The 27,003-nt window shown below is 39.0% G+C and overlaps 1 protein-coding gene across 2 annotated transcripts in view; it reads right to left on the bottom strand.

The window, feature by feature from the left end:
• zdhhc2.S (zinc finger DHHC-type containing 2 S homeolog) overlaps positions 1 to 25,562 on the bottom strand; it is a 62,496-nt gene extending 36,934 nt beyond the window's left edge. The window contains exons 1-2 of one of the 2 annotated variants that reach the window (XM_018243165.2): positions 25,049 to 25,562; positions 3,144 to 3,170 (exon numbers count right to left, since the gene is read on the bottom strand). In XM_018243165.2, coding sequence (XP_018098654.1) covers positions 3,144 to 3,170; positions 25,049 to 25,175 — 154 coding nt within the window. In that variant the 5' untranslated portion in view covers positions 25,176 to 25,562. The remainder of the gene's footprint in view (positions 1 to 3,143; positions 3,171 to 25,048) is intronic. The other variant, XM_018243164.2, reaches the window with a different exon arrangement.
• Between the last annotated feature and the right edge of the window lie 1,441 nt (positions 25,563 to 27,003).

Here is a 27,003-nt window from a genome sequence, read left to right as displayed (position 1 = left end):
CACACATGGAGATGAGCAACAAAGTCTAAACTAGATTGATAATATTCCTTAAAATATCTGGAAAGGAACTAAAAATAACCACTGAAATGATATTCATATTTTCTCATCTGCAGTGATTGTGTCTTGCAACAGAAGAACAATGTATTTTGCGAAAAAAAATTATGGTTCTCCTTTCCTGCGTCTTCACTCTATAATTATTAGAAAGTGATTCAAAGAAAGATTACAATTATGTTCAATTTCATTGGAATCTCATTCTGAAGCAATGCTTTTTGGATAAGAACATGTGCAGTCTTAATCTTTATGGGATATTAATTACAGAGAAAAGAAAACATAATAAAACACTTTTATGTTTAGGGATTTTCTAAGGTTTAAGATTTAAAATAACCAAAATAACCATACAAACTGGAAAATATTGTAAATCCAATGTTAAATATAAGATATATTATACTGACAGCAATAAAGGCATGTTGACATCAACAAAACCTACAGCATGTAATTAAATGTATGCACAACACGTTTTCCCTCTATCTGTAACTTTGTTAAGCGCTAAGGGGGAGCTGGATCAAGGCTGGTCTTGAAAGTGTGGCTTGAAAAAAAAAAAGGCTGTATAGTAGCCTAGATTATTTGCATGTTTCTGTAAATAAACAAGATATAAATGTCAGATCTTTGTTGTTTCAGACTGATGAATTACAGACGCAACAAATGACTTGTGGTGCAACACACATTAGGGGAGCGCTCCCTCCTGTTATGGGAATAGATTAAATAGAATTCACAGCGCATGCTTTTAGACAGATATCATTTGAATATAAGAGTTGTGTAGAAACAAAATCTCCCGAGGACACATTCGGAGACATTTTTGGTTGTTATCGCCAAATGATTTATATTGCTACATGTTAAACTGAATTATTATCAGTGAAACATCCAAGAACTGTTCTGCATAAATGTCTCTCATTAGAGGAACAGAACAATGGCTTCTCCTAAATGGGTCTCCTTCGAGCAGGAATTGAAAAATAGATTTGGGTTTCAAATTGGGCTCCATTCTGCCTTTATTTTACTGCTTCTAAAATTGAAAGACTGAAGAAAAGTACAAAGTATGTTTTGTTAAAGGGTCCATGACTTAAAGGTACAAATAATATGTGGACTTGGCGAACCCCACCACTGTGTGATTGAGCATTTGACACAACTACACTAAGGAGATATCCAATTTGTGTTTGAATCCTGTCCATGACTTAAAGGTCTGCCAACTATAGTGACTCCATCTCTACTCTGAAAATGCCACAACTTATCCTATTCACTACACAAAGTAACTACCGCACGTTTTGGCCCATTATGTACAACTGCACCAAAGGCAATTTAGTGTGTGCCCCCAATGATGCTGGAATTGTAACGAAAAAAAACCCACAGCTTGTGCATGAAAAGTGCACTTTAAACACTGTGCTCAATTCATAAATTAGTCCTAGGGTGTTCGATATTCTTGCTGATGATTTAAAATTGTAGGTGATACACTACAGGGTTCATTGAGTAACACAAGTGCAATGTGCATTTAACTGAAACAGCTGCAAATTGCAATTGCCAGTGTGGACACAAGATAGAATTGGTAAATCATGTACAAGTTGAATCTGTGTTTTGCTGGCGTCAATGTGGGTGTAAACTGCATCAAGGAATTATTTGGTACGTGGGTAGGGCTGCTACAGTATGTAAAAGGAGCCCTGGAATTAATACGTCCTCGAGACAGGTGTTAACTGCAGTGCTCCACTGTGTCAGAATCAGTGTTTTAAAACAAGGTGCAATTATGGGGAACCATGTATAGAACTTTAACTGTGACCTGTAGTTTTTGCTTACTCCACAAACAAATAGGAACACAAAGTACTCTACCAGCCACCAGCTCCTAGGGCCTAGGCCCATGTACTCTGGCATTCTGCCAGATCTAAAAACCCACAATTTTCGTACAACACAATCTTATAAAGTTTCACTTACAGTGTCCATATGCCTGTGCCATATATTAAAGAAACTGTAGGAATCAATGCAAACATTATTGGACATGCTAAAAGCTGGTTTCTATCATCTTAAAGAAGAAGGAAAGCTACAGAGACTGTTTATTGCCAATAGATTAGTCACAATAGTGCAAGCTATAACCCTGTATTTATTCTGCAGCATGCTTTACCATTCCAGAGTAAACAGCTCTAGAAACTGTCTGTGTTTGTTTAAGATAGAAGCTGCCATATTAGCATGGTGTGACATCACTTCCTGTTTGAGTCTCTCCCTGCTCACTCATAACTCTGGGTTCAGTTTATTGCAGAGAGGGGAGAAAAAAAAGGGGGGGTGAGAGGAGCAAACTGAGCATGCTCATGCCGTGCCCTGGAGGTTTAGGGTCAGGGTACACAGGCAGATTCGGGGAGATTAGTTGCCCGGCAACAAATCTCCTTTTCTTCAGGGCGACTAATCTCCCCAAACTGCCTCCCTGTCGGCTAAAATGTAAATCGCCGGCAGGATGGCACTCGGAACGTTTCGTTTTCTGAAGTTGCCTGAAGTTGCCTCAAGAGGAAACATCAGGCAATTTCGGAAAACGAATCGCTCCGAGTACCATCCCACCGCCTATTTATATTTTAGTAAATTGCCGGCAGGATGATATAGAAGCCTTCTTCTTTAAGCTATAATCACTCAATACAATAACTCCACCACCATTGGCACAGAAACATCTCAAACCACCACTATTATGAGAAGTGTCAGCATTGGTGAAAACAGCAGACAGTATCCGTGATTCTGGTCCAGAAAACAAGTACTAGAACATCTTAAGGCTGGAACTGCCAAAAAAAATGTTCCAGTGGTTCCCATTTGCATCAATGGGAGGCAACAGGGGCAATGTGAGATGTTACTTCTCCAATGAAATGTGCTGAAATGTAAGTAAAACTAGGGCACCCACAGGTGCAACAAGTTCTGTGTGGAGATGTAATGAGTTGGTTAAGTTTAGTTGTTGTCAAACAGGTACAGAGTGACCAGGGGGGCTATGTATTACTGGAATCTACGATTCAGAGAATTAGCAGAACGCCACACGATGAATACGGCTTACAGGCAACACAATTATTATGAACACAAGTGAAATTTTAACAAAATAACATAAAAAAGTGCATACGGTAACTTACTTTTCTCACCAATGTTCTCCATGGTCACTGTAAAGACAAAAGTGTAATAATCCAACATTATTCATGCAAAGAAAGAACTTGAAACAGAAAAAAACATTACATACTTAATCAACATAGGGCCCCCTCCTCTCCTGAACTAATGCAACCTTGCATCCCAAAACAACCTTGCTCCCTCATATATGTCTTCCTATATGTTCAGCCTCTTCACTTCTGCTGCCATGTTTTCTTGTGCCGACTGCTGGCCTGGATAAACTAAAAGCCTAGGGAACTCCAACCATGCTGAACAGCCGTGCCTTAGGAAAAGGGTACAGGGGGTCAAGGGTTTTTAATTTAGGAGGAAAATAAAATAGAGTAGTGATTTCCATAGGTGATGAAGCACATCTTCCCTGAGCTAAAATTTTCAGGGTTTTCATGCTGAAACTAACCTCTAGTTTTTATCCTCTGCATTTAAAGCGAACACCCCCTTCTAATATAATATCTCCAGTACCTTGGTAAACCTAAGCAAATTGACCTCAAATGGCTGTCTGTTAGATTAGGGGCAAACTAGGGTGGATAAGAATATATATATATATATATATATATATACCCAACATAAAGACGTTTTACTTAAAAAATTGCATCTGATCAACATGGAATTTAGACATTTGATTGGTTGCTTAGATAGGTGGCCCCTATGGTTTGCAAAGTAGTTTGACTGTAAAGTAAAAATTTTTATGGTTATACAGTTATGGGATCCATTATCCGGAAACCCATTATCCAGAAAGCTCTGAATTGCCATCCGCCATAGGCTTAGTTTTAATTATCGTAAATAATTTGAATTTTAAAAAACCCAAGGTCCCAAGCATTCTGGATAATAGATTCCATGCCTATATGTTTTTGGTTTTTAAATAAAATGCTAATAAGGGTACACTGTTATCCAGAATGGTTGAGAACTAGGGTTTTCTGCATAAGAGATCCATAATTTGGCTCTCCACACTTTAAATCTACTAAAAATAATTGAAACAGTAAATAAATCCAATAGCATTGTTTTGCCTTCAATAAGATTACCACAACCTATTCACTTCCAAAAGTCCAAATGACCTTATAACATAATACAGGTATTGGATTGGTTATCTAGAATGTTGGGGACCTGGGGTTTTCCAGATATCGTATCTTTCCATAATTTGGATCTTCATACCTTAACTCTAATAGAAAATCATGTAAACATTAAATGAACCCAATAGGCTGGTTTTGCTTCCAATAAGGATTAATTATATCGTAGTTGGGATCAAGTACAAGCTACTGTTTTATTATTACAGAGAAAAATGAAATCATTTTTAAAAAAATTGGTCTGTTTGGATAAAATGGAGTCTAGTGGAAATGGCCTTTCTATAATTCAGAGCTTTCTGGATAACGGGTTGTGGGATAACTGATCCTATACCTGTGATCATATTTCATCATTAATATTTGCATACAAATTGATAAAAAGATTATGCAACTATTAAGTATGAATTATGATTACCGGTATAGGATCAGTTATCCCAAAACCCATTATCCAGAAAGCTCTGAATTACAGAAAGGCCATTTCCCATAGACTCCATTTTATACAAATAGCTCAAAATTTAAAAAAAATATTTCCTTTTTCTCTATTATTATAAAACAGTACTTGTATCACCTAGTTGCCAACTAGGAACTCTAAGTGAAACACACCAGTTTTACCAGTGCAGGGCACAAGTACATTATATTGTCATTCCTTTAAAATACTTTCATTTTTTGGTCTTACTGTTCGTTTAACTTCCAAAAGATTAAATAGCTATACAGCATTATATTTAATACTCTGAAAACTGACAGAATCAACTGAATCTTAATAAATGGTTCATGCTGTTCTTGATCTTATTAAGGCATTTAATAAAAGGTTTCATTTAGCATAAGTTACTATATATATATATATTCCTGGGACAACCCACAACATGCCATATGGTCAGCCACATTTAACATCCTCTGCTGGAAAAATAGGCAGTTAAAGCCCCAATGCATCAAATGAAACATATGGTATCATACCTAGCCGATAAATATAGAGCAATAACCACTCTAGAAAAAAAAACAACGGATACTGTGCATGAATATGATATTATGTAAAGGAATACTTGCATGGCAGACAGTATATCATGCAACAAAACAGTCCCCCTTCAATTAATTGCAGATAGTAAAAGAAAAAAAATCTACTTGTTTAAATTGAAAAGATAAAAAAATTCTGGTATTACGATTTAAAAGAATGCAGTGTTACCCACACTGTAAGTGGGCTATAACCTTTTCTGGATTTTGATTGCATGCTCCTAAATAAAGTTCTGAATCAAAGCACCCAACCTGCAAAGCATTTGGACTTTTCCAAACATTATTAGTAGAGATGCACCAAATCCTTTTTCAGCAGGATTCGGCCGAATCCTTCTGCCTGGCTGAACCGAATCCGAATTTGCATATGCAAATTAGGGGCGGGGAGGGAAATTGCATGCATTTTTGTCACAAAACAAGGAAGTAAAAAAAATTTCCCCTTCCCACCCCTAATTTGCATATGCAAACTAGGGTTCGGATTCGGCCGAATCTTTCACTAAGGATTCGGGGGTTCGGTCAAATCCAAAATAGTGGATTCGGTGCATCCCTAATTATTACTATATGATATTCATTGTAGAGTCCTGCGAGGAATCAATTTCTAAGACCCGCAACCCGCCGACCACCGTCAAACAGGAAGTGATGGTGCTGCAAACCGGACGTGACATCATCAAAAGAGGGTGGGGACAGAAACAAATTTAGTAAAACTTTAAAAGGTGTAAAATATAGACAATATTACATAAGATAAGAAATTTAGATGAGACCCAAACCCGACCCACAGACCTGTGATCTGCGGGTATACCCGCACCTGAAAATCCTTCCCTCATTCTGCGGGTAACCTGCATGTACCTGACCCGCTGTAGGATTCTAATTCATTGATGTGATTTAAATACTTAGAACAGCTGTCATTTTTTTTTAATCTAAAGAAATAATGCTAGCTAATGTTTTGCAAGAACCTTGTAATGTATTCCTCTGGGAAAAGAGGGGAGGAGATGAGCAGTTTGAAATTGTAGGCCTGTAAAGGAGCTTGGAATAATATTTACCTATTTATAGTTTCAGGGACATTTTCTACAGTTCTGGCATGCACTTAGGCCCATATGGAACCCACATCTGACATGCATTACATGCATGCACTATTGCATGGAAATATTTAAGGCATGTAGGGATATCATAAATAAGTATGGCACAAAACAATAAAGCAGCATCTGCTCCTATGCTTTAGGAGTATATTTTTTTGTACAGAATATTTAGAGTTAACGTAATTTCGATGGGCATATTCAAGGGGATTTTCCCATTCAATGAACTTGCTCTTGTAATTTAATTTTTAAAATAAGTAGTTTAGCAATTTGGATTCATAATATATATATATATGAATATAATGAGTTCTGACTCGATCAATGGATTTAGTGGCACCCATCAGTGCTCATTCAGTGTTTGGCAAGAAAAAAGTTCAGAGAAGATGGGACAGAGAGATTTTGAATTGTTAATTTGCATGTCAGGTCTCTTTTGTTTTTATTGGCATTGGCAGCCAATAGGATTGCTGCAACGTCAAAGAAATCTGCAGTAGGACTCAAAGTGCAATACTCTAATTGTGAGATGTTATACTCTCCAGAGCGGCTTGGTGCCACTGAACTGAATAATCGGCCCAGTACTTTCTACCATACCTCCCAACATTTTGGAAGTAAAAAGAGGGACAAAAAATTTTTTTCCGCCTGTAGCGCAGCAATTTTTTGACCACACCCTTTCTGTGGCCACACCCCCTAATTACCATGTTTGTTTTACAAAATTTGCCAGGTTATGAAAGTTTGAAAATATTTCTCCTTATCTAAACTGTGTTTTTGTGTCTCAAAATTGTTACAAAGTATCTTATTTGCACCTGTGGCTGTTCTGGGCTCTCTGCTAAAAGCCAATTAAGTGAGAAACTTTGTTTCTTTTTCTGACTGTTCAGTGCAGAGAAAAGAGGGACTTTCCAGTACAAATGAGGGACTGCCGGTTGAGCTGTCAAAAGAGGGACTGTCTCTCCGAAAAAGGGACAGTTGGGAGGTATGCTTTCTACAAATGCAGTTATAATTTAAAAAGTTGCCATATTTTTCATACAAATTGCCAAGCTGCTTGTTTTGGAAAGTACTGGAGCCACATCAGTGACCATCCTGTTTAGGGGGAATAGCATGGCCCAGTTAAAGTTTAGCTCTCCCTCTGACTGATGCACGTGTTGAGTCAGATCCGAGGCACGTGTTGAGTCAGATCAAATCCTGTACAAAGTAAAATTAGAAAAAGGTTTGTGTAATTTGAACATGTTTTGTGTACAATATCTAGAATGTACAGTATTGCCTCTATCTGGCATCCAGGTGTGCAACTGAGGCTGTCATCTTTCTTTTCAACTCCTTAGTGCTTAGGTCTTGGTAAATGAAAGCTAAATGGGATGCTTGATTCACATTTTATTACAGAAAACTAGGGAATCCAGTACAGGTATAGGACCTGTTATCCAGAGTGCTTGGGAACTGGGGTATTCCTGATCTTTTTTTGGGGGGGGCTCATCTGGGATAACGGATCTTTCCATGAGTTGGATCTTCATACCTTAAAGGGGTGGTTCACCTTCAAACAACTAGTTGTTTTCAGATAGATCACCAGAAATAATGACTTTTTCCAATGACTTCCTATTTTCTACGTGTGACTGTTTTTCTAATATTGAAGTGCAAAGTGTAATTTTTCACCTTTTGAAGCGAAGCAGCTCTGGGAAGGGGGGTCGCCGACCCTGTAAACTGTTCTAAATGGATACATTTAGTTGATACATTTCTTTGTCCCTGCTGAGCAGAATCTCTGGGTTTCACTACAGGCAGCTGTTAGAATTGATACAATAGTTGCTAATACTCCAGAGATGCTGCTGAAAAATGTGTCAACTAAATGTTGCAAAATTGCAACAGTTCAGAATATGCTCCTGGATAACTGAGCTGCCAGACTAAAAAACACCAGAGACACGAACATTCATCTTTAAACTTAGATTGTGGAAAAAAAGTAAAAAATAAATAATGGAAAGTAATTGAAAAAAAGTCTTTATTTCTGGGGAACAATCTAAAAACAACTGAATTGAAAAAAGTGTTTGGAAGATGAAAAACCCCTTTAAGTCTACTAGAAAATCTTTTAAATACTAAATGAACCCAATAGGCTGGTTTTGCTTCCAATAATGATTAATTATATCTTAGTTGGGATCAAGTACAGGGTACTGTTTTATTATTACAGAGAAAAAAGAAAATTATTTGATTATAATGGAGTCTATCGGAGACAACCTTTCCATAATTCTGAGTTACGGATAATGGGTTTCCAGATAACGGATCCCATACCTGTATTCGGTTCGGGATTCCGCCTGGATTTGGCCAAAGTCACTAGGCAATCAAAATCCTAAAATTCATGTGACAAAAGAAGTAACAAATTGTTCTTTCAGCCCTGCATAAATTAGGGTTTGGATTCAGTTCGGTATTCGGCAGAATCCTAAAATAGTGGATTCAGTGCATCCCTACAGATAACAAGGTTAAATGGCACGCCTCGGTCAGGTTGGACCTGGGCAAATGCTGCTTTTGCCCATGTATTATGTGACCCTGTTTGCAAGTGCATTTTTCCTGCATAAAGTATACAACTACAGAATATGAAAGAAAAACACAGTATAAATAGGTGAGCTATTCTGCTATTCACAATACATCTCCCCATGCGTTTCACTTCCCCGGGAGCATTACTGCTCATTTTACTTGGCGCAGCCATTTCAGCGTCCCCAGATTGTGCTGACTGGTGTATTCTTGCTCCCAACTGGCCAGCATTAGTCCTGCATGTGTATTCATTTCTTTATGGCAGGATTTTGTCAAATGTTCATCTTTCATACGAGAATGCAGATCTTTTGCATTTTACATCGAAATGATTATGCAGCAAAACCCTCCTGGAGCTTAGCAACAGTATCAGGTAGCACACAATATCATATTTATTTCAAACCAAGAAACAACAGGTGACTGCTTCTAGAAATAGGTTATTCATAAAGACAAAATAACCCCTCTGTAAATATGTTCCTGCAGGAACAGCCAGAGGTCCCTCAGCAATAACAAGCACTCATACAGTGGTCCATGGTACCTACTCATGAAACTCTTGGTGACTTCCAACATCCTATACATTTATTACAAAAACATTATTTCCACATGCAGGTTTCTGATTTCGTGGGGGAGCATTCAGAGAGGTTGTTAAGTGGTGCACAATAATGAACAAGAAAGCTAGTGTAGCAGTCCTGAGTATTAAGACAAAGATTATGCTACAAGAAATGTTGTCCCTAAGCAAATCTGTGGCAGATGTAGTTATAGCCTAAATACGTCTTTAGCCGCTAGGTTGCACTGAAAACACAGGTGGAATGCAGAATAGGAAACTAAGAATCCCACAACGCCATAATGTCTCTTTTAAGAAAGTAGTCCCTGAAGGATACACAGTCTTCTAGCAAATTCCCACGGAGCTACAGTCTAAGTACTCGTAAAGCTTTTCTGTGAAAACCCACAGTAACACATCTGTATCTCATACTTCAGGCATCTTCTCAATGCATGCTCAATTTCTTATGAATTATTAACACCTATTATAAAAAGGCCCAACATATTCTGTAGTGCTGTACATGAGGAGGCATAGTATTTCTGTAAAACAACCCTTGTATCCAGTGCATACTGAGAAGACAACTAAACTGCCATCAACTATAAACCCATAAATATGAGGTCTTTATCTCAAGCAATATGCATAATGCTAAACTTGTAGCCCAAACACACATGACAAAGATTATTCCACTCAATTGATATATAGTACTGGTTATTATTTTTATACTATAATTGTAAATAGTGTATGGAAGAATTAAACTACTGTATGAGGGTAGACTGTCACGGTTGGGGTTGTTTTCTCTAGGAAAAAAGGTGCTAGTGAGAGGACATTATTACAAGTATGAATAGTGGGGGATCTTTTTTTTCCCCAATAGAAAATACAAAAGACTAGGACAGAACTTGCATCTGAAACAGTGTAGGTGGTTCTTCACAGTGAGGACAGTGAGGATGTGGAATACACTGCCGGATGCTGTTGTGATGGCTGACTCTGTTAATGCATTTAAAAGGGACTTGGGTGATTTCTTGGACAGGCATAATATCTAAAGCTATAGATATAGGGATCTTAAGATCTACAGTTAGTAGTTATGTCTCCATATATATAGTTTATATATGTGGGTGCATAGATAGATCTATAAGTATGTGTATGTATGTATATATATATATATATATAGCTATAACTATATATCTATATATCTATCTATCTATCTATCTATCTATATATATATATATATATATATATATATATATATATATATATATATATATATAACAAGGTGAGTTGACAACACTCCAAGGAAGTTTTGAGGCAAAGGTTTCAGCAAACAAAATGTAGGTTTATTCAACAGGGAAAGTTCCAGTGTGGAACTGATGATGATCCCAGTGTGGAACTGAAACGTTGGAACCAATAAACCTAATTTTGTTTGCTGAAACCTTTGTCTCAAAACATACTGGAACAGTAGACGGCACACCAAGGACACCTTTACACAAAGTTCAGCTTGAAAAATCGTGGAGGTTTAATAAACCTCCACAATTTTTCAAGTTGAACTTGGAGTAACGGTGTCCTTGGTGTGCCGTCTACTGTTCCAGATGTCTATTTTTTCCAAGCTGCCACCCAGGCTTTATTCTTTGGATAATGGTGTGTGTTCTGTAGTCATCCCATATCTGGCCAGTCCTATGCTCAATTTTCATCTGATTCAATAAGAATTCCATTCCATCTTAATGAATCAGATGAAAATTGAGCATAGGACTGGCCAGATATGGGATGACTTTGACGTAGTTGGCCAGCTTAAATATATTGCAATATATGGACAAACAATCCCTGTTTTGTTTCAAGGGTAAGGCATTTTTCAGTAGCAGTATGCACAAAATGTCTGTCTTAAATATATTGATAATGGGTTGAGTGCATGAGTGCATATATATATATATATATATATAGTCAAATAATCCACCGGCACTCACCCTCAATATATCAAGTCCCGGGTGCTCCTCAGGGGGGAACAAATAGATGCAATCAGGAGCACTCACGGTTGTAGTGATCAAAGTATATCTTTTATTGGAGTGTTACAAACTACCCCACATATATATATCCTTCAAAATGGACCAGCACACCAAGTTTTCAAGTGTTCAAATTTCCTTTATTGCCATAACACTCGTGCATCCAACGTTTTGGCCCGCATTGGGGCCTTTATCAAGGATTGATCAAGGATTGATAAAGGCCCCAATGCGGGCCGAAACGTTGGATGCACGAGTGTTATGGCAATAAAGGAAATTTGAACACTTGAAAACTTGGTGTGCTGGTCCATTTTGAAGGATATATATATATATATATATATATATATATATATAGATATATATATATAGATATATATATATATATAGATATATATATATAGATATATATATATATATATAGATATATATATAGATATATATATATATATAGATATATATATATAACCAGTACTAAAAAAAGATTATGGCTAGCACTGTTGTATTTTATATGCTGAATTTACGGTAACAGCAAATAGGTTCAGCAGCTCTATTATAGTAATTATCCATGCCTTTGTACACAGGAGCGCATCTTTTTTGTGTCAGTGACACTGCACATGCTCAGTGTGCTCTGTGCTGCTGATGAGAAGCTGGGCTTAGGGGTCACCAGAAACCATCTGCACATTAAATATATAATACAAGTAAATGCATATAGGGCAGTTCTAGTTCTTGATACAACTGGATACTATGGGAAATACTGAAGGAATACTGAAGACCAAGCTTACTCGTCTAGACAAGTTTCTGACCCCTAAATCAATCATAATGTGGCAGAAATAAGCTCATTCTTAATGATTTGTTACTTGTAGATAAGCCATTATAACATTTTGTTGCGGGAATAATCAAGCCATCTATTCTGTATGCAGAACTTGACAGAATTAATGAGTAGAACTGGCTGCTGAAGCCTAGAAACTGTTTCTTTTATTTATTCACAGCTCATGATATTAGCAAATTACCAACGTCCTGATTGTACAGAGAGTGCAGATTTATAAAAATCTGGCAACAAACATCCCTGGGGTTATTCCAATCCTAGTCAAATGACAAACAGTAAACAATTATTCATGCTGTTAAAGGGATAGGACACTGTATATACAATTGCTGACTAATGACAGTTTAACACACATATTGCTCCGTCTGCATCTTGTTCTGCAGTTCAAAGTGACAGCGAATAAAAGAGAGTAATCTAATTTCACAAGATTCTTGAGAGATAGTGTCTTAGGAAGATTAGTCAATATCCAAGCTCCTTCAGATGTTTGACAGTTTCCCGGGAAGCCAATTTATCATTAATATTAGCTGCAGAATTGAGCTGGTGTCTCACAAGGGACCAGGTAAGATGTCTAAAACATTAAGCAATTTAGTTATCAAATATGGTGCTGTCCTGAGGCACTGAAATGCTTAAAATAATCTTTGAGAATGGCTTTCATTAAATAAGCATTTTCACTCATTATAAAGAATATACAAATATAAAAGAATAGGCATACACTTACTCTCCCCAAGATGCAGTCTCCTTTCCCTACTCTTAATAAAGAAGTCTCACAAATAACTCACTAAAAGTTCACAAATATTAGGTCAGTTTTTAGCTTAACACAAAAGGCTATAGAAGGATGCATCCAATGGTACAGTTCCATACAGTACAGGTATGGGACCAGTTATCCACAATGGTCGGGACTTGAGATTTTTCGGATAACGGTTCTTTTCATAATTTGGATCTTCATACCTTAAGTCTACTAGAAATTGACGTAAACCCAATAGGCTGGTTTTGCTTTTAATAAGGATTCATAATATCTTAGTTGGGATCAAGTACAAGCTACTTTTTTTAATATTACAGAGAAAAAGGAAATCGTTTTTTTAAAAATGTGGATTATTTGGATAATATGGAGTCTATAGGAGATAGCCTTTCCGTAATTTAGAGTTTCTGGATAACAGATTTCAGGATAACAGAATCATCCTGTCTATGTCTATGTTGTGGTCTCTACACATGGTTTGCCTTTTGGTCTCATTTTCACCTTACTGATGGTGTGGGGCAGGAAAGGATTACTAAAAATAAATTATTGCTTTTGTGAAAAATAAGAAACAATACTGGCAAAAATTCTTACTGTTTCCTAAAACTGAGTTTATCATTTATCAACCAAAACAACATGGCATTGGTCGAGTAACCACAGATATTGTATTTCATAAGTTTATTGGCACCACACAAACCAAAGATAATCAATGATTCTTTTGTTGTGGGTTGCTGGGTGGGTGAAAAAATATACCTGTGTCACTATTTTTCCCCTTTTGAATATTAGTAGCCTAGGTCAGGAATTGATGACAGAATTGCTACAAAAGGAGCACAAATAATGAAAAGTATATTAAATGTATGGTTGCTAAAGACGATCATGTACACTATATTTCTTAAAGTGCTTCCCCCAGGTTTTACCATTTGTGCCCACTGTGCCTCTGCCTTAGGCTTAAGTCAGAAGATATACAATTATTAAAGTTCATGCTGCACCAGCTGGACAGTAGGTGTTACTTGGAGCATTATTATAATAGCTTTTCACGCCTAGAGAGACTGGATGTGGATGCATGATGATTACCTCCCAATGCAGTATATTTAGTTAGACTCTTGATACATAGGGAGGTCCCACTTGACTGGTATCTCAGATCAGGGAATAAGGTTCCTGGTGAAATATAAATGTGTGGGATTTGCAAACAGACCAAACATAAATATTGGGTGGGTTAAGCTGGCTGCATACAGGCTAACTTTCATACAGGGTAGATTTTGTCCTATTTCCCACAGTGGTCTTTAAGATGCCTCAGACAGACAGAAGAAAGGGGTATAATTTAACACTTGGGGGTCTAGCACTTGCGTTTGGGGCCTCTTTCAATGACCCTAATATTGGCTCCTGTGTAACCCTCCAGGCTGCATATAGTTACTACTAATGCTCCATGTAGCACATTGATTTTATATGCTGAGACTTGAATGGATGTGTTGGGAACCCTCCCTGTATGGAATATTGGTGACATTTCTAGCCTAGAAGATTGTGTTATTTCTTGCTAAACCTATGTAGTCTTGCACACCGTTAGAAATTGGTGGGATTGCAACTTCATCCTCATAAAACTAGAGACGTATTAAATGCACATGCCGTGTGACTGGTTAGAAACCAGTGCAGCCATCCGATTGCACCTAATTCTAATTACTAAAAAAACCATGGAGAGATGAAGTTGCAACTGTAAGTACTCATGACAAAATACAGTATAATGCAAATGCTATCCACCCATAATGGTTGTTACTGGCACTCACAGTCAAAAGGGCAGTACACCTTAAAATATTGCTATTGTACAGTGTTCAAAATGTGATCTGCATTTCATTTTCTTTTTTTTTTGTGTGTGGTGTAATCCTAATTTAAATGGCTGTCTGGGTTCTAGTGCTTTGTTAACCCAGTGAACTGCCAGCAGTTAGTAAATCAGAATGGAAGGTGAATATTAAAGACAAATAAGCAATGAAAAATAAGAATAACACTTTGGGGGTTATTTATCAAGGTCCAAAATTAACTCAATATTGGCTGCTACAAACTCCCATCTAAGCCGCTCTGGTTTTTAACGGTTATTTATTAAATTTTCCCGAAAATTTGCTTTGCGGTAAATATTCAGATTTTCATGATTTTTTCTGTGTTTTTACCCGAAACCTCAGATTTTTGCCCGAAACCTCTGAAACAGTGGCGTAACTACTGGGGGAGCAAGGGGTGCGATTGGGCCAGGGCCCGCATCCCCTCAGGGCCCCTCCCCGGCAGCTCATGCGCCACGATTCCCGCCCCCCTCTAGTTACGTCACTGCTCTGAAAACTTCAGGGTTTGGCACGGGACCCAGCTAAAAACAATAAAATCATTGGGACTTCTCCCATTGACTTATATGCAACCTCACAGGTCTGAGATGTCGGGATTTCAGGTTCTGAGTTTTCCAGCCTCGGGGGTTTAAAAAATTCAGAATTTTTTTTTTATAAAAAAAAATCACAAATTTTTCATGATTTTTGCATTCGGGGCTTAGTAAATAACCCCCTAAATGAGCCAGAAAACCAGGAAATTCCTTATAATAACAATATTCCGTTATTATGAATGTAACTCATCTTTAATGGTTTCAAGATTGCTATAACCTGCCGTGGTAAAAACAAACTAAAATGTGTATACTGACCAAGTGCAGAGGCGTTTCGAGGCGTTTTAAATGCAGCATTCAGACAGGAGCACAGATATTACTTTACAGAGATCCATATAATGTAGTGCCAAAGACACAACTGAACTCAGAACCCAGGACTTCTAGTACTTTCACTGGGCCATTGTTTGCCAATGATATATTACCATAATATTATGGTGATGCTGTTTTAGTGTATTGCCATGGCAACACTTGCAACTTTGCACTTGCCAAGTCATAGATTCGGTATAAGTGATATGAGGTTTGTGCAGGCAGTGGTACTTCAAATGTTGATCTGATTGAAGAAAAGGTCACGATGAAAGGTGTTTTGAAGTGCAATTTCTTAAACAAATCAGCCTCTGAACACTCTTAACCCCCCCTAATTGCTCAAGATGGCTCCAACCAGAAACCACTGCAGGTACAGGTGTAACTGTGTCTGCTCTGTAGTAACTGTTGAGCTGTGCCCCTGCGCTGCTGCAATGGTATCTTCCAGCATGAGCCCAAGGTGATGATGTCGTGCATGTGCCCAACTGTCTTTTGATGGGACTGCTTGTGAGAGAGGAGTGTTGGTGAGAGTCTCGCAAGTTTTTTGGCTTTCAAAGCGGATACAGAGCATTGAATTTTGGAGAGATATTTGTACCTGAGCCCTCTAGGAGTGGGAGAGAAGGAGACAGAGGTGCATTAAGGTCAGATATTGAAGAAAAGAAGAAAGGATCGTCGCCAAGAGAAGATGGAGAAGAGACAGAGAGGTAAAGGGACATCCCTCTGGGAAAAGCTGTTAAACTGTCACTGGCCCCTGTTGTGTTGCCACAATTTGCTTTTTGGGGATTTTTATATTTATTATTTGTTATCTTGCTGAGATGTGGATTAGTTTGGCTGCTATTTTATATATGGAGAAAAAGTTTATTATCTAGCAGGGATCTCCCTCATGTTTTAGGCACAAATATAACCATGTTACCTGTCCATATTACAGTATGCAGCAAATAATGATTTTTTTTCATTGAATTCTCCCTACTCTGTGTGCATCATATCTTTACGGAATTGGGATCTTTAGTAGTAAATCACATTTTAAGCAGGACAAATATTTTCCATGTATTTGTGATTTATTTTGTGTATATTGGTGGATTCATTTGTCTTGAGGAAGACCACCCCTGTGTGGTGTTGATTAATAAAGTAAGACTTTTTGGGCATCAATATATAGCTGTGTTTTTTTATCCATCTATTTATATATCAGAGAATATTTATGAAAATAGGTGCTACATTCCAAATTCGATTGCCAAAATAACATCAGCAAAAAATTTGCAGCTGCCAGTAACAACCAATGAGCAATCAGTTTTTTCAGTATACCATAAGAATAATATAAAGATAAAAGCAATTATCTTGGTTTCTAATTGCAAGTAGGCTTGTTTCAGTTAGAAAGTCACCCCTACTATGTTAGTGCTGGATCCCAAGTCTCATCATTATGTTGCTAAGTTGGCCTATATCATTGAAGCAATAGGTGGCATCACTTACTAGAAGAGAGATATGGTTTGGAATGCATTATGTATCAGGGTTAATGGGTCCAAAGCTGAGTTTACGCTTTTTTCCCCACAGGAGTTGGATTGAGCCCACTGGATGTCCACAATTACGACTTCCATTCCATTCTTGGGCAAGGAGGATTCGGCAAAGTGAGTGACCAGTTTCCTTAAACAGATTATTATTGTAAAAACTAAAAGTGGTTGCAAAGACAGGCAATTATTTTTGTTTTAAAGACATATTCTGCAACTAACATGATTATCTTATATAATCTTTATTATGGTTTCTAAATGTTATTTTACTTAATAAGTTTGTACTTCTCCCACAGTTCCATTATTTGTACTGAAGTCCAGTCAGTGCTCTGATCCTTCTACCTAATAAGTGTATCAGTATGACTGATTGGTAGTGTCCCTACAAGAAAACATGTAATACTTATTTCTCTATGGCTTTCACAGGTTATGTTGGCTACATTTGCCAACCGGAAACTGGCCGTGAAGGTCATCAAGAAAACGCCTAAATGCAATTACAACAGCATCCGGATAGAGGCCAGTGTGCTCATGATGCCTCATCTGAATCCATTCCTTTGCCAAGGCTATTCAACGTTTGAGACGGAGGTAAAAAACTGGGACAATATTGGCATTTATTCACTTTTGCACCATTGTTTCCAGAGTTTTAATCTCTTTTCATTTGTCCGTATAACCAGCGTCATGTTTTCATGGTGATGGACTACCTCAGTGGAGGAAGCCTTGCCTGTCACCTGGATTTCTACGGGAGCCTGGAGCTTGACACAGTGCTGTAAGTGATATGGGGGGATTTTAGGAAAATAAAATAAATAATAAAGCATTACACTTGTTTTTTTGGCAACATAAAAGTGATAAAAATAAGTGAATATGCTATGAATTATTTTATTCATTGTTGACATTTTATTTTTCTTTAAAAGTTTCCATGCAGCGGAGATCGTGTGCGGCCTGGAGTTTCTGCACAGCTGCGGCATTGTTCATCGGTCAGTATAGCTTCTCATTTCAATAATGTTTCTATTGGGTTATCTATATTTTATTCACTCTTACATTGCTTCCAATCTTCAATTTGATTCTGTTAAAATGTTTCTATATCTCTTTGAGCTATCCTATCTGCCTCTAGACATTTTCCTTTTCTATATTACAGAGATTTGAAACCTGACAACATCCTGCTGGACCAAGACGGCCATGTCAAAATATCAGACTTTGGCCTGGCAGTTCCTAACATGTTTGGCAACAGGACCACCAAAGGCCGGGCAGGGACACTGGGGTACATGGCTCCAGAGGTGAGCAGTGTAGTTTCACTATTCAGTATGTCACAGGGAGAGTTAATTCAGAGCATTTTAAAGTTTGGCATTCACTTTGTTTTCAAGGTCTTGCAAAGGCAGAGATACAATGCTGCAGTTGATTGGTGGGCAGTTGGAATCATCATCTGTCAGATGGCATCTGGGGACTCCCCTTTTTATGAAGGCAACAACAGGGAGGAAATCATAAACTCTACCATCAATGATGAGCCCAGGATTCCTCGTTGGCTGAATGACGATCTAAAGGATCTTCTGACAAAGGTGAGTGTGAGCAGTTGGATGAAGTGAGAAAATGGGCTCATCTATGCATTCAAATCTAGGGAGCTCAAACACTCCAAATACCAACCATGTAACATGTAGACATGTTACTTGGAAGAAATACAAATATTAAATATGCAATTTTGTTTTTTTCCTTTAGCTCCTGGAGAAGGATCCACATAAGCGCCTTGGTGCTCATGGAAATATAAAACACCACCCATTTTTTTCTTCTATCGACTGGGTGGAGCTGGAAAGGAAAACAATACCACCCCCTTCCCTGCTAAGAGCAGTAAGTACATGATTGCTGAATGATAATTAAATATAAATATAGACTGGATTAATATCATTACATGTTAGCATATTCCATATCATCTTGGCTGAAAGAATGTTTTTCTCTTTTTTCCTGCAGCCTCCAATGGAGCATTCCATGCCAACTGAGGACAATCCTCTGTCCTTCCTGTTGTAGGACCTTATACTATGTATATAGTTATTAAATGTTTTTATTAACATTTTCCTTCCTACAGGTACGGGTAAGTATAATTATTAGTTACAGTTAATTGTTGAAGTGAATGGTGTGTGAATGTGTGAGTGAATGTGAGATATGAAAGGCCAAGGGTGTAACAAGAGGGCAAGGGGGTCTAACATTTAACATTCAGCTTTGCCTTCATACACATGTCTGTTGAACCCACACCCTGATATTAATGCTTATAGTCCAATCATCTATGCCAGGAAGGGTTTTTTTCCCCCCAGAACATGGGGGTTTTTTACCTTCCTGCAGATGAACTAGAAGTTTATTAGGAATGTATTGCGCAAAGGGTAAACTTCACAGACATGAGTAAGCCTCGCTATTTTCTAATGATATTATTTATTAACTGTTGCTATAATATTATTAGACCCCCTGAGGAATGTTACACCCGGAGTGAATGGACAGTAACAGGGTTGAAGCCTTGACGTGGCGTTACTGCTCACATGTGTAATCATGTGCTAATTCAACCAATTATGAGAAAGTGTGGTATTGTTGCATTATATGTCATCCACATGCTATCAGATGATCTCTGTTCAAAGCTCAAGAAAAGTGCTGCTTAAGTCTGCCTGCTTCACGTGTACCAGTCCCAACAAAAGGCATGAGACGAGAGGAAAAACTAGGAAGCTTTGTTACTGTCACTTGAATCTAAAGAAAGCAAGTCTAATTGAGTGACTTGCCACCAACAGTTTGCTTCTGTAACAAGAAATTGGTTCCCAAACTGTTTGTCTGGTGGAGGAAGGGGCTCAGAGAACTTGCAGATGTGCTCAGTCTATTTACTCTCCTAGATACATGTAAAAACCAAGCAAAAAGATCAATTAAAGTGAGACTTAGTGGGGGAAAATGCTAGACATCTAGGTTCTAGATATTAAACATTGACTGGATGGCTGATACACTGATATTTTCCAATATCTGAAAATGTGTTATAAGGTATTTGACCAAAAGCTGGACCTCCATGGTGGGATTGAACTGAAATACCGCAAGAAGCACTGCAGTATGTAAAACTTTCAGGCTGTTTATTTGCCCTTGAATTTCTGGATGTAAAAACTTACAGTGAAAATGGACAAATTCAAATAAGTATTACAGGTATGGGACCTGTTATCCAGAATGCTTGGGACCCGGGGGTTTCCGGATATGGGATCTTTCCGTAATTTGGATCTACATACCTTAAGTCTACTAGAAAATCATGTAAACATTAAATAAACCTAACAGGCTGGTTTGGCCTCCAATGAGGATTAATTATCTCTTAGTTTGGATCAAGTACAAGGTACTGTTTTATTAGTACAGAGAAAAGGAAATCTATTTTTAAAATTTGGATTATTTGGATAAAATGGAGTCTATGGGAGACGTTCCATTCCATAATGGGGTTTCTGGATAAGGGATCCCCTACCTGTACTATTAGAGAAATATAAAACTTCATGGGCTGACACCAACACTGTTCGGTTCGGTGATATATATATATTGCACTCGTTTTCTACAAATGACATCCCAATAATAAAGATGTAAAATAAATATTTCACATTCCTCTTTCCCTCATGTATTGGTCAGTATTCATATGTTTGATGTATAAACCTACTGTACAGCGCTGCAGAATACATTTTCTCTTTATAAATACATGATCATAATAATAATATACAAATCATATTCAGCATTACAAGTTGCCTAAATATATATTGATCCACAAGGCATTAGCTTATTTAGCCACAGAGGTTAAAACAATGAATTCCTACCTGACCTCAACAGATCAGATTTCTTGCTAGATCAATAACCTTAGTTGACTTCCACAGCTAAAAATGCTTCTAAAATGTTTTAAAGGGGCAGCAGCCCTTTATGCAGTCATAGTTCAATGAAATATGCATTGGTTTTTGCTACATCTACTTCTGGCTCTTACGAGCACAGACAAAATAAGTAAGCAGTCTATTGAGAAGCCCTCTTTATAAACAGTCCTCTACTTCCCTTTGTAAGAGGAGCAACTCATTATACAGACTTATTTTTCAGTGGACTGCTGTTTTGTCATGACAAGAACAAGGTAGTAGAATGTGTACTTTAAAAAAAACCAAACCCTTATGTGAAAGGCAGTAGAGCCCCTACCCCAATTGTACCAACTTGCCCCCCCTCAAAAAGTCCCCAAAAGGAATGAATTTATAAACAAAGGGGTTAATGGATACTTTTAAATGAAGACACAGCATTTCTGGGCCAATGCAGCGGAAATGGAGGTGCCACCAAAAAGTTATACACTGGCTTAAAACTTTAAAACAGGTCTTTAGACTTTTAGCCCCCCCCCCCTCTTGGCTGTCAAACATTTGGCCAGACCCCTTTTGCTCATAACAAGGTTATGGATACATCAAAACATGGTTGATAGTGTCACTATTGGGGCCGAAGCCCCCTTTCCACTGGTTTCCTTCGAGGAGCTCGCCCACAGTTGAAAGAACTTTATTAGCCATCCCCACCCAAATTTCACTTTTTATTTCAAAAAACAACATTTTATTATGCTGTAAATAGAATTTTGCTGTTTTCAGTTACTTAATATATCTGGTTCTCATAAAATGTGATATTTAAATCTACCACAGAGCTGTTGCCAGGCTATTTACATCACTGTGTTTAAGCGCTCCAGACTCTGCAGTGACGTAAGCAATGGGCTTTAGACTGGATGGACCATTTACTATCGGAGGTGCTACACTGCACTAATGCAATTACACACAAGTAGACAATCAGTCCATGAAGGCAAAGATCTGATTGTTACATTTTTAGGGTTTGCCATTGGAATTAATGGGGAGGAGCAGTGGGCAATAAGGGGGCTTCTCAGCTGGCAAAAAAGGGCCACATGGGTTGTAAGTGTAAAGCTATGAACCAAACAGAAAACGCCATCACTCACAGTTTAAACACACATGCCCTGAGCTAATAACACAGGTCTATGCTACCTTAGTAACTAACCAAGAGTTATGACTCCTTGGCTATGAACTTTGGCACCTATGCTGCTAAATGAGAGCCACAATGCAGAAGATCTGCTCAAACCTAGCAAGAAGTATAGAGGAAATAATATAGTAGCCACATTTTATATTTAAAAGGGTTCTTAGGGTATAATCAGCAAGAAATACCCCAAACTACCTGGGATGCACCTCAATGAGTATAAAGGAAATGAGCTGTCACAGCAGGTGCGAAAAGGAAGGGGATGGGAAGAGATCTGAAGGAATTTTGGATGCTGCTCTTTTTCCTGAGGGCCACAGTGATCCCACCCAGTACGGACATCTATATGCCTTTATCTTTCAGCATCCACTACTCATTGTACTGGTCCCATTAAGCTGTACTACTGATATATATATATATATATAGGAATGGTGCACTCCGTAGACAAAATTAATACCTGGGTGCCAGCATGGGAAATAAGCAGTGAACAAGGATTGCGGCACTCACAGGGTTTTAGTGAAAAAACAAAACAAAATTTTATTATTAAGCCTCGATCCCCCACAGGGACCTTCGTCAGGATGAAGATCCCTATGGGGGATCAAAACGTTGAAGCTTAATAATAAAAATTGTTTTTGTTTTTTCACTAAAACCCTGTGAGTGCCGCAATCCTTGTTCACTATATATATAAGTTTATTAATCTGATGCAGTTCTTTTTATAGAAAAAACACCATAGCCAGTACTGATCAGACATACTGCTCATGCAATGCAGCCAAATGCTTTTCAGAAAAACTCTATGAAGCCTGGGAAATTGGCTCCAATATGGTCTCTTTGCTTAATTATTTCCTTACTCTGGCTGAGCTCTGTGCTTACACATGGGAACAGTCATTGAGATAAAGTGAATGAGACCTGAAGATAACTCATGTATACTCACAGTTGCTACAATCATTTGCCTTTGCTTTGCTGCTGTATCAAGCAAATCATTATATAGCTGTTATTTCTAGTATTATTTATATTTATATAATATTATCATTTTTGGGAATGAGTCTTTCCATTCTCTGATAAAGATACTGCAGATGGAAGCCCCACATGCCAACCTCTGCCCTTTGTTTTTACTGCAGATACAGCCTTTATGTTTTTTCCTGTTTTAACCCAAAACAACTAGTTAAAGTTAACTTTTAGCACGATGAAGACAGCAATATTCTGAGGCCATCTGCAATTGGTCTTCATTTTTTTATTTCGACATCTGCTTTCAATTTTGGCTTTCCTTAACCCTTATCTTTCTCTTCAGACCCTCTACTGCTTATCTTCCACCCTGTCATTCAAAGCACTAACTGGTTTCTAGGGAAAGTGGCCCCTAGCAACCACATTCCAGTTCCAATGTTTTTTTAGTTTTTACATATTCAAGACACCTTATTCAAGGTTCTGAGAGTATAAGCCTCGCCCACTGCTTGAGCTTGTGACTTCATGGCATCTGCTTATTATAGACACGTGAATTAAGGGCGGCAGAGAAAGAGCACGCCAGGCATTGCCTACAACCATCTAGGTAGGGTAATACTGATGCATTATCATGGGCAGATTAATGGTGTGTTTGCATTAGATCCCACGGAGCTAGAGGGGGCTATCATTTAGCTAGACTCTACGACCTCCTAAGCCCAACTGTTCTAGTATAGTGGCAGGGAAGGAAGAGTTAACGTGAGTTCTGAAGTACAAAAACCCAATATATCATTGGTTTACTGGTGATACAGGACACCACTTCTATGCAACCAGCTATATGCCCCAATTATCATCTGGGTTCTCCTAACACTGATCTCTCCTCCATCATGGCCATATAATGGGCAGTTGTCCCCCCCTAGGCCCAGTTTTGTGCATACTACACACCAACAACTTACACTCTTTTAAAAGAGAAGGAAAGGCTTTGTGTACTTCGGGGTTCCAAATGTTAGGCACCCCCAACTGATTGCATTGACTTACCTGAAACCCCGGGCTGTTGCTCCTATCAGCAGAAAACTGCAGGGGCCCAGGGTTATACCAGTGAGCACCACGGAGCGATCCTCTTCCTTCTACCTCTCTATTCGTGCGGCTGCGCATGTGCAGTAGAACTAAAAGCTGAACCTTAACTAAAAAGTCGGCTATTTAGTTAACTGCGCATGTGTTTGCCCCGGGAAATTTGAAGATAGAAGAAGCCAGTAAGGGATCGCTCTGTGTTGTTCACTGGTATAACCCCGGCTGGTGCAGTTTTCAGGTGTCAATACAATCACTTGGGTGTGCATAACATTTGGCACCCCAAGTGCACCAAGCCTTTGCTTCTCCTTTAACCTGCCACTTTATATGGCTGAGCACCCAAGAAACATCTATGTAGCAGTGCAGTTGGCCACACCATTGGCCACACACAAAGCCAGACTATGGAGCATGTGGGCGCACTAAGATTCTTTAATACCCTATTGTGCAGCAGGTAGGAGGAATACATGTTAATAATCATAAAGCAAATCAATCCTGACACATTCCTATGTTGGATCAATAATTCAGCAGCAGCAGCACCTGTAGTAAAGTCTTTTTGTATACATTACCCATAGAAACCACATCACACTGGCTATTTATAAATCTAAAAGCTGATAGGAATGCTAAAGGAAAAACAGCCCTGTGTCCAGCCTGGAGGCCAAGGAATCGCCTATGAATAACTCGGGGGGATACATTGAAACAGAAGGTGAGAGAGAAAGTAAACAAACAAGACAAGAGCAGGAGGCTGGCAGTGAGCAGCACATTTCACCCCCCTGTTATGATAAAATACAAATGAGGGTTATGTGGAGACTTTACTTGTGGGACACAATGAGGGGAGACACAGCGGACCCACCCGATTAGTAATAGTGGAACTGTCCTGTGAAGGTTCATTAGCGACCAATGAGGGCGCCGGGAGTGGAGAGCGCTACTAATTGGTGCAGTAGACGGGCTAGTGGGCAGCACTCACCTATACACAGCTGGATGACACAGGCGTAGTAGGACCAACACACGATGATGAAGATAAAAAGCACCGGGATCCAGTACAGGCACCTCCTGCACTGCCGCCTCACGCTGCTAGGGCCCGCTGGCGCCATGATCCGGCGGGGGTTTCTTCATGGGCAGTGGGAAGGGCACAGTTCGGCCAAGGTACAGGGATCCGGCGCCGAGTGAGTGGCCGTGACAGGGAGAGCCCAGGCGGAGTGTGCGGGGAGAGGTGCAGTGCGTGTGTAGTGTTTGTTGTGCAGCTGCGACTCCTCCCCGACCCTCCCTCCTGTCCAGACAGTTTCCCAGTGCGAGCCCAGGCCACTGCAGCCTCTCTCTCTCCACTGGCAACCCTACTCTGCGCCCAGCTGTGCCGAGTAACACCCTGCCTCCTGTCAGACCGCCCCCACCACAGATTCATATTAAACCGCAAACTAAATACCTGATACATACTGCAAATCGTATTGAATCAACAGCCTGCAGTATTGTTCAACACATAGAAATAATGCCCTCCCCACAGGGAAATACTGCTCTTTCTCTCTCTCACATTCTCTCTTCTTTCACACACTCTCTCATTCTCTCTTTTTCACACACTCTAATTCTCTCTTTCACACACTCTCATTCACTCTCTCATTTTCTCTCTCTTTCAAACACTCTCTCATTCTCTCTATCTCTCTCTTTCACACACTCTGATTCACTCTCTCTCATTCTCTCTCTTTCACACACTCTCATTCACTCTCTCATTCTCTCTCTTTCACACACTCTCATTCACTCTATCTCTCTCTTTCACACACTCTCATTCACTCTCTCATTCTCTCTCTTTCACACACTCTCATTCACTCTCTCATTCTCTCTCTTTCACACACTCTCTCATTCACTCTCTCTCTTTCACACACTCTGATTCACTCTCTCTCATTCTCTCTCTTTCACACATACTCTCATTCACTCTCTCATTCTCTCTCTTTCACACACTCTCATTCACTCTATCTCTCTCTTTCACACACTCTCATTCACTCTCTCATTCTCTCTCTCTCTTTCACACACTCTCTCATTCACTCTCTCTCTCAATGCAGAGGTGCCAGCTGGCATTTAACCAGTCACCAGGGTTGCCAGTTTGGTCCAGCCAAATTGGGCTAATAATTTAAACTCTTGGGGGGGGGGTTCAAAGTACAAACTAGCCAAGCTACAGATTTGGGCTACTTTTTGGGTCTTTGGCTGGTTTGTACATTGGCCCTAAAGTGCCAAGCCTGTGTCTCCCAATGCATGTTGGGTAATGTAATTTTTGTTTAATAGTTTGCCAATGGCCAAGTTTAATGTAAGACTACAATACCCAGCATGCAATGGGACTAATGTTGCCACCTTTACCGGTGGCTAAACCCGAACAATGGGGGTGGGGCAGATAGCATTGTGGGTGGTACAGTGATCTTGGGATTGGCATGATGACATCAAAGGCAGGCACAATGATGTCGTGGAGTTCTTCACACTTGATAAAGGGCCTTGGTGCCCGAAACATGTTGTGTGGAAATTTAATAAATCTTAAATGCAGTTATTCTGCCTACAGCGTGTGATTCCCATACTTCGACAAAACTGTGATTTATAAGAGGAGGCCAGGGACGGAGCTTCCAGGGAAACACAACGTCTAGCTATACCAAAAGTGCGGCTAATGAGTGTAAATCCATTATAGAGATGTCGTGGAGTTATGATGCCGGGTTAGGGTTATTACATCACTTATATGCAAATGGATGGATTTCTGTCCAGTTTTCGCAATGTTTTAAATGGGACAGAAAGTTTTGAAAGGACAGCCCTAGACAAACTGAGATTGAAACCCACATGGCTGGAAACCCTACTTCTATCATCTGGAGTATGCAGTTCAGTTTTGGACTCCAGTCCTTAAGAGGGATATAAATGAGCTGGAGAGAGTGCAGAGACTAAGTGCAACGA

This window comes from Xenopus laevis, chromosome 1S (genome assembly GCF_017654675.1).
Source record: "Xenopus laevis strain J_2021 chromosome 1S, Xenopus_laevis_v10.1, whole genome shotgun sequence".
NCBI lineage: Eukaryota > Metazoa > Chordata > Amphibia > Anura > Pipidae > Xenopus > Xenopus laevis.
This window is presented reverse-complemented; position numbering and strand designations above follow the sequence as displayed.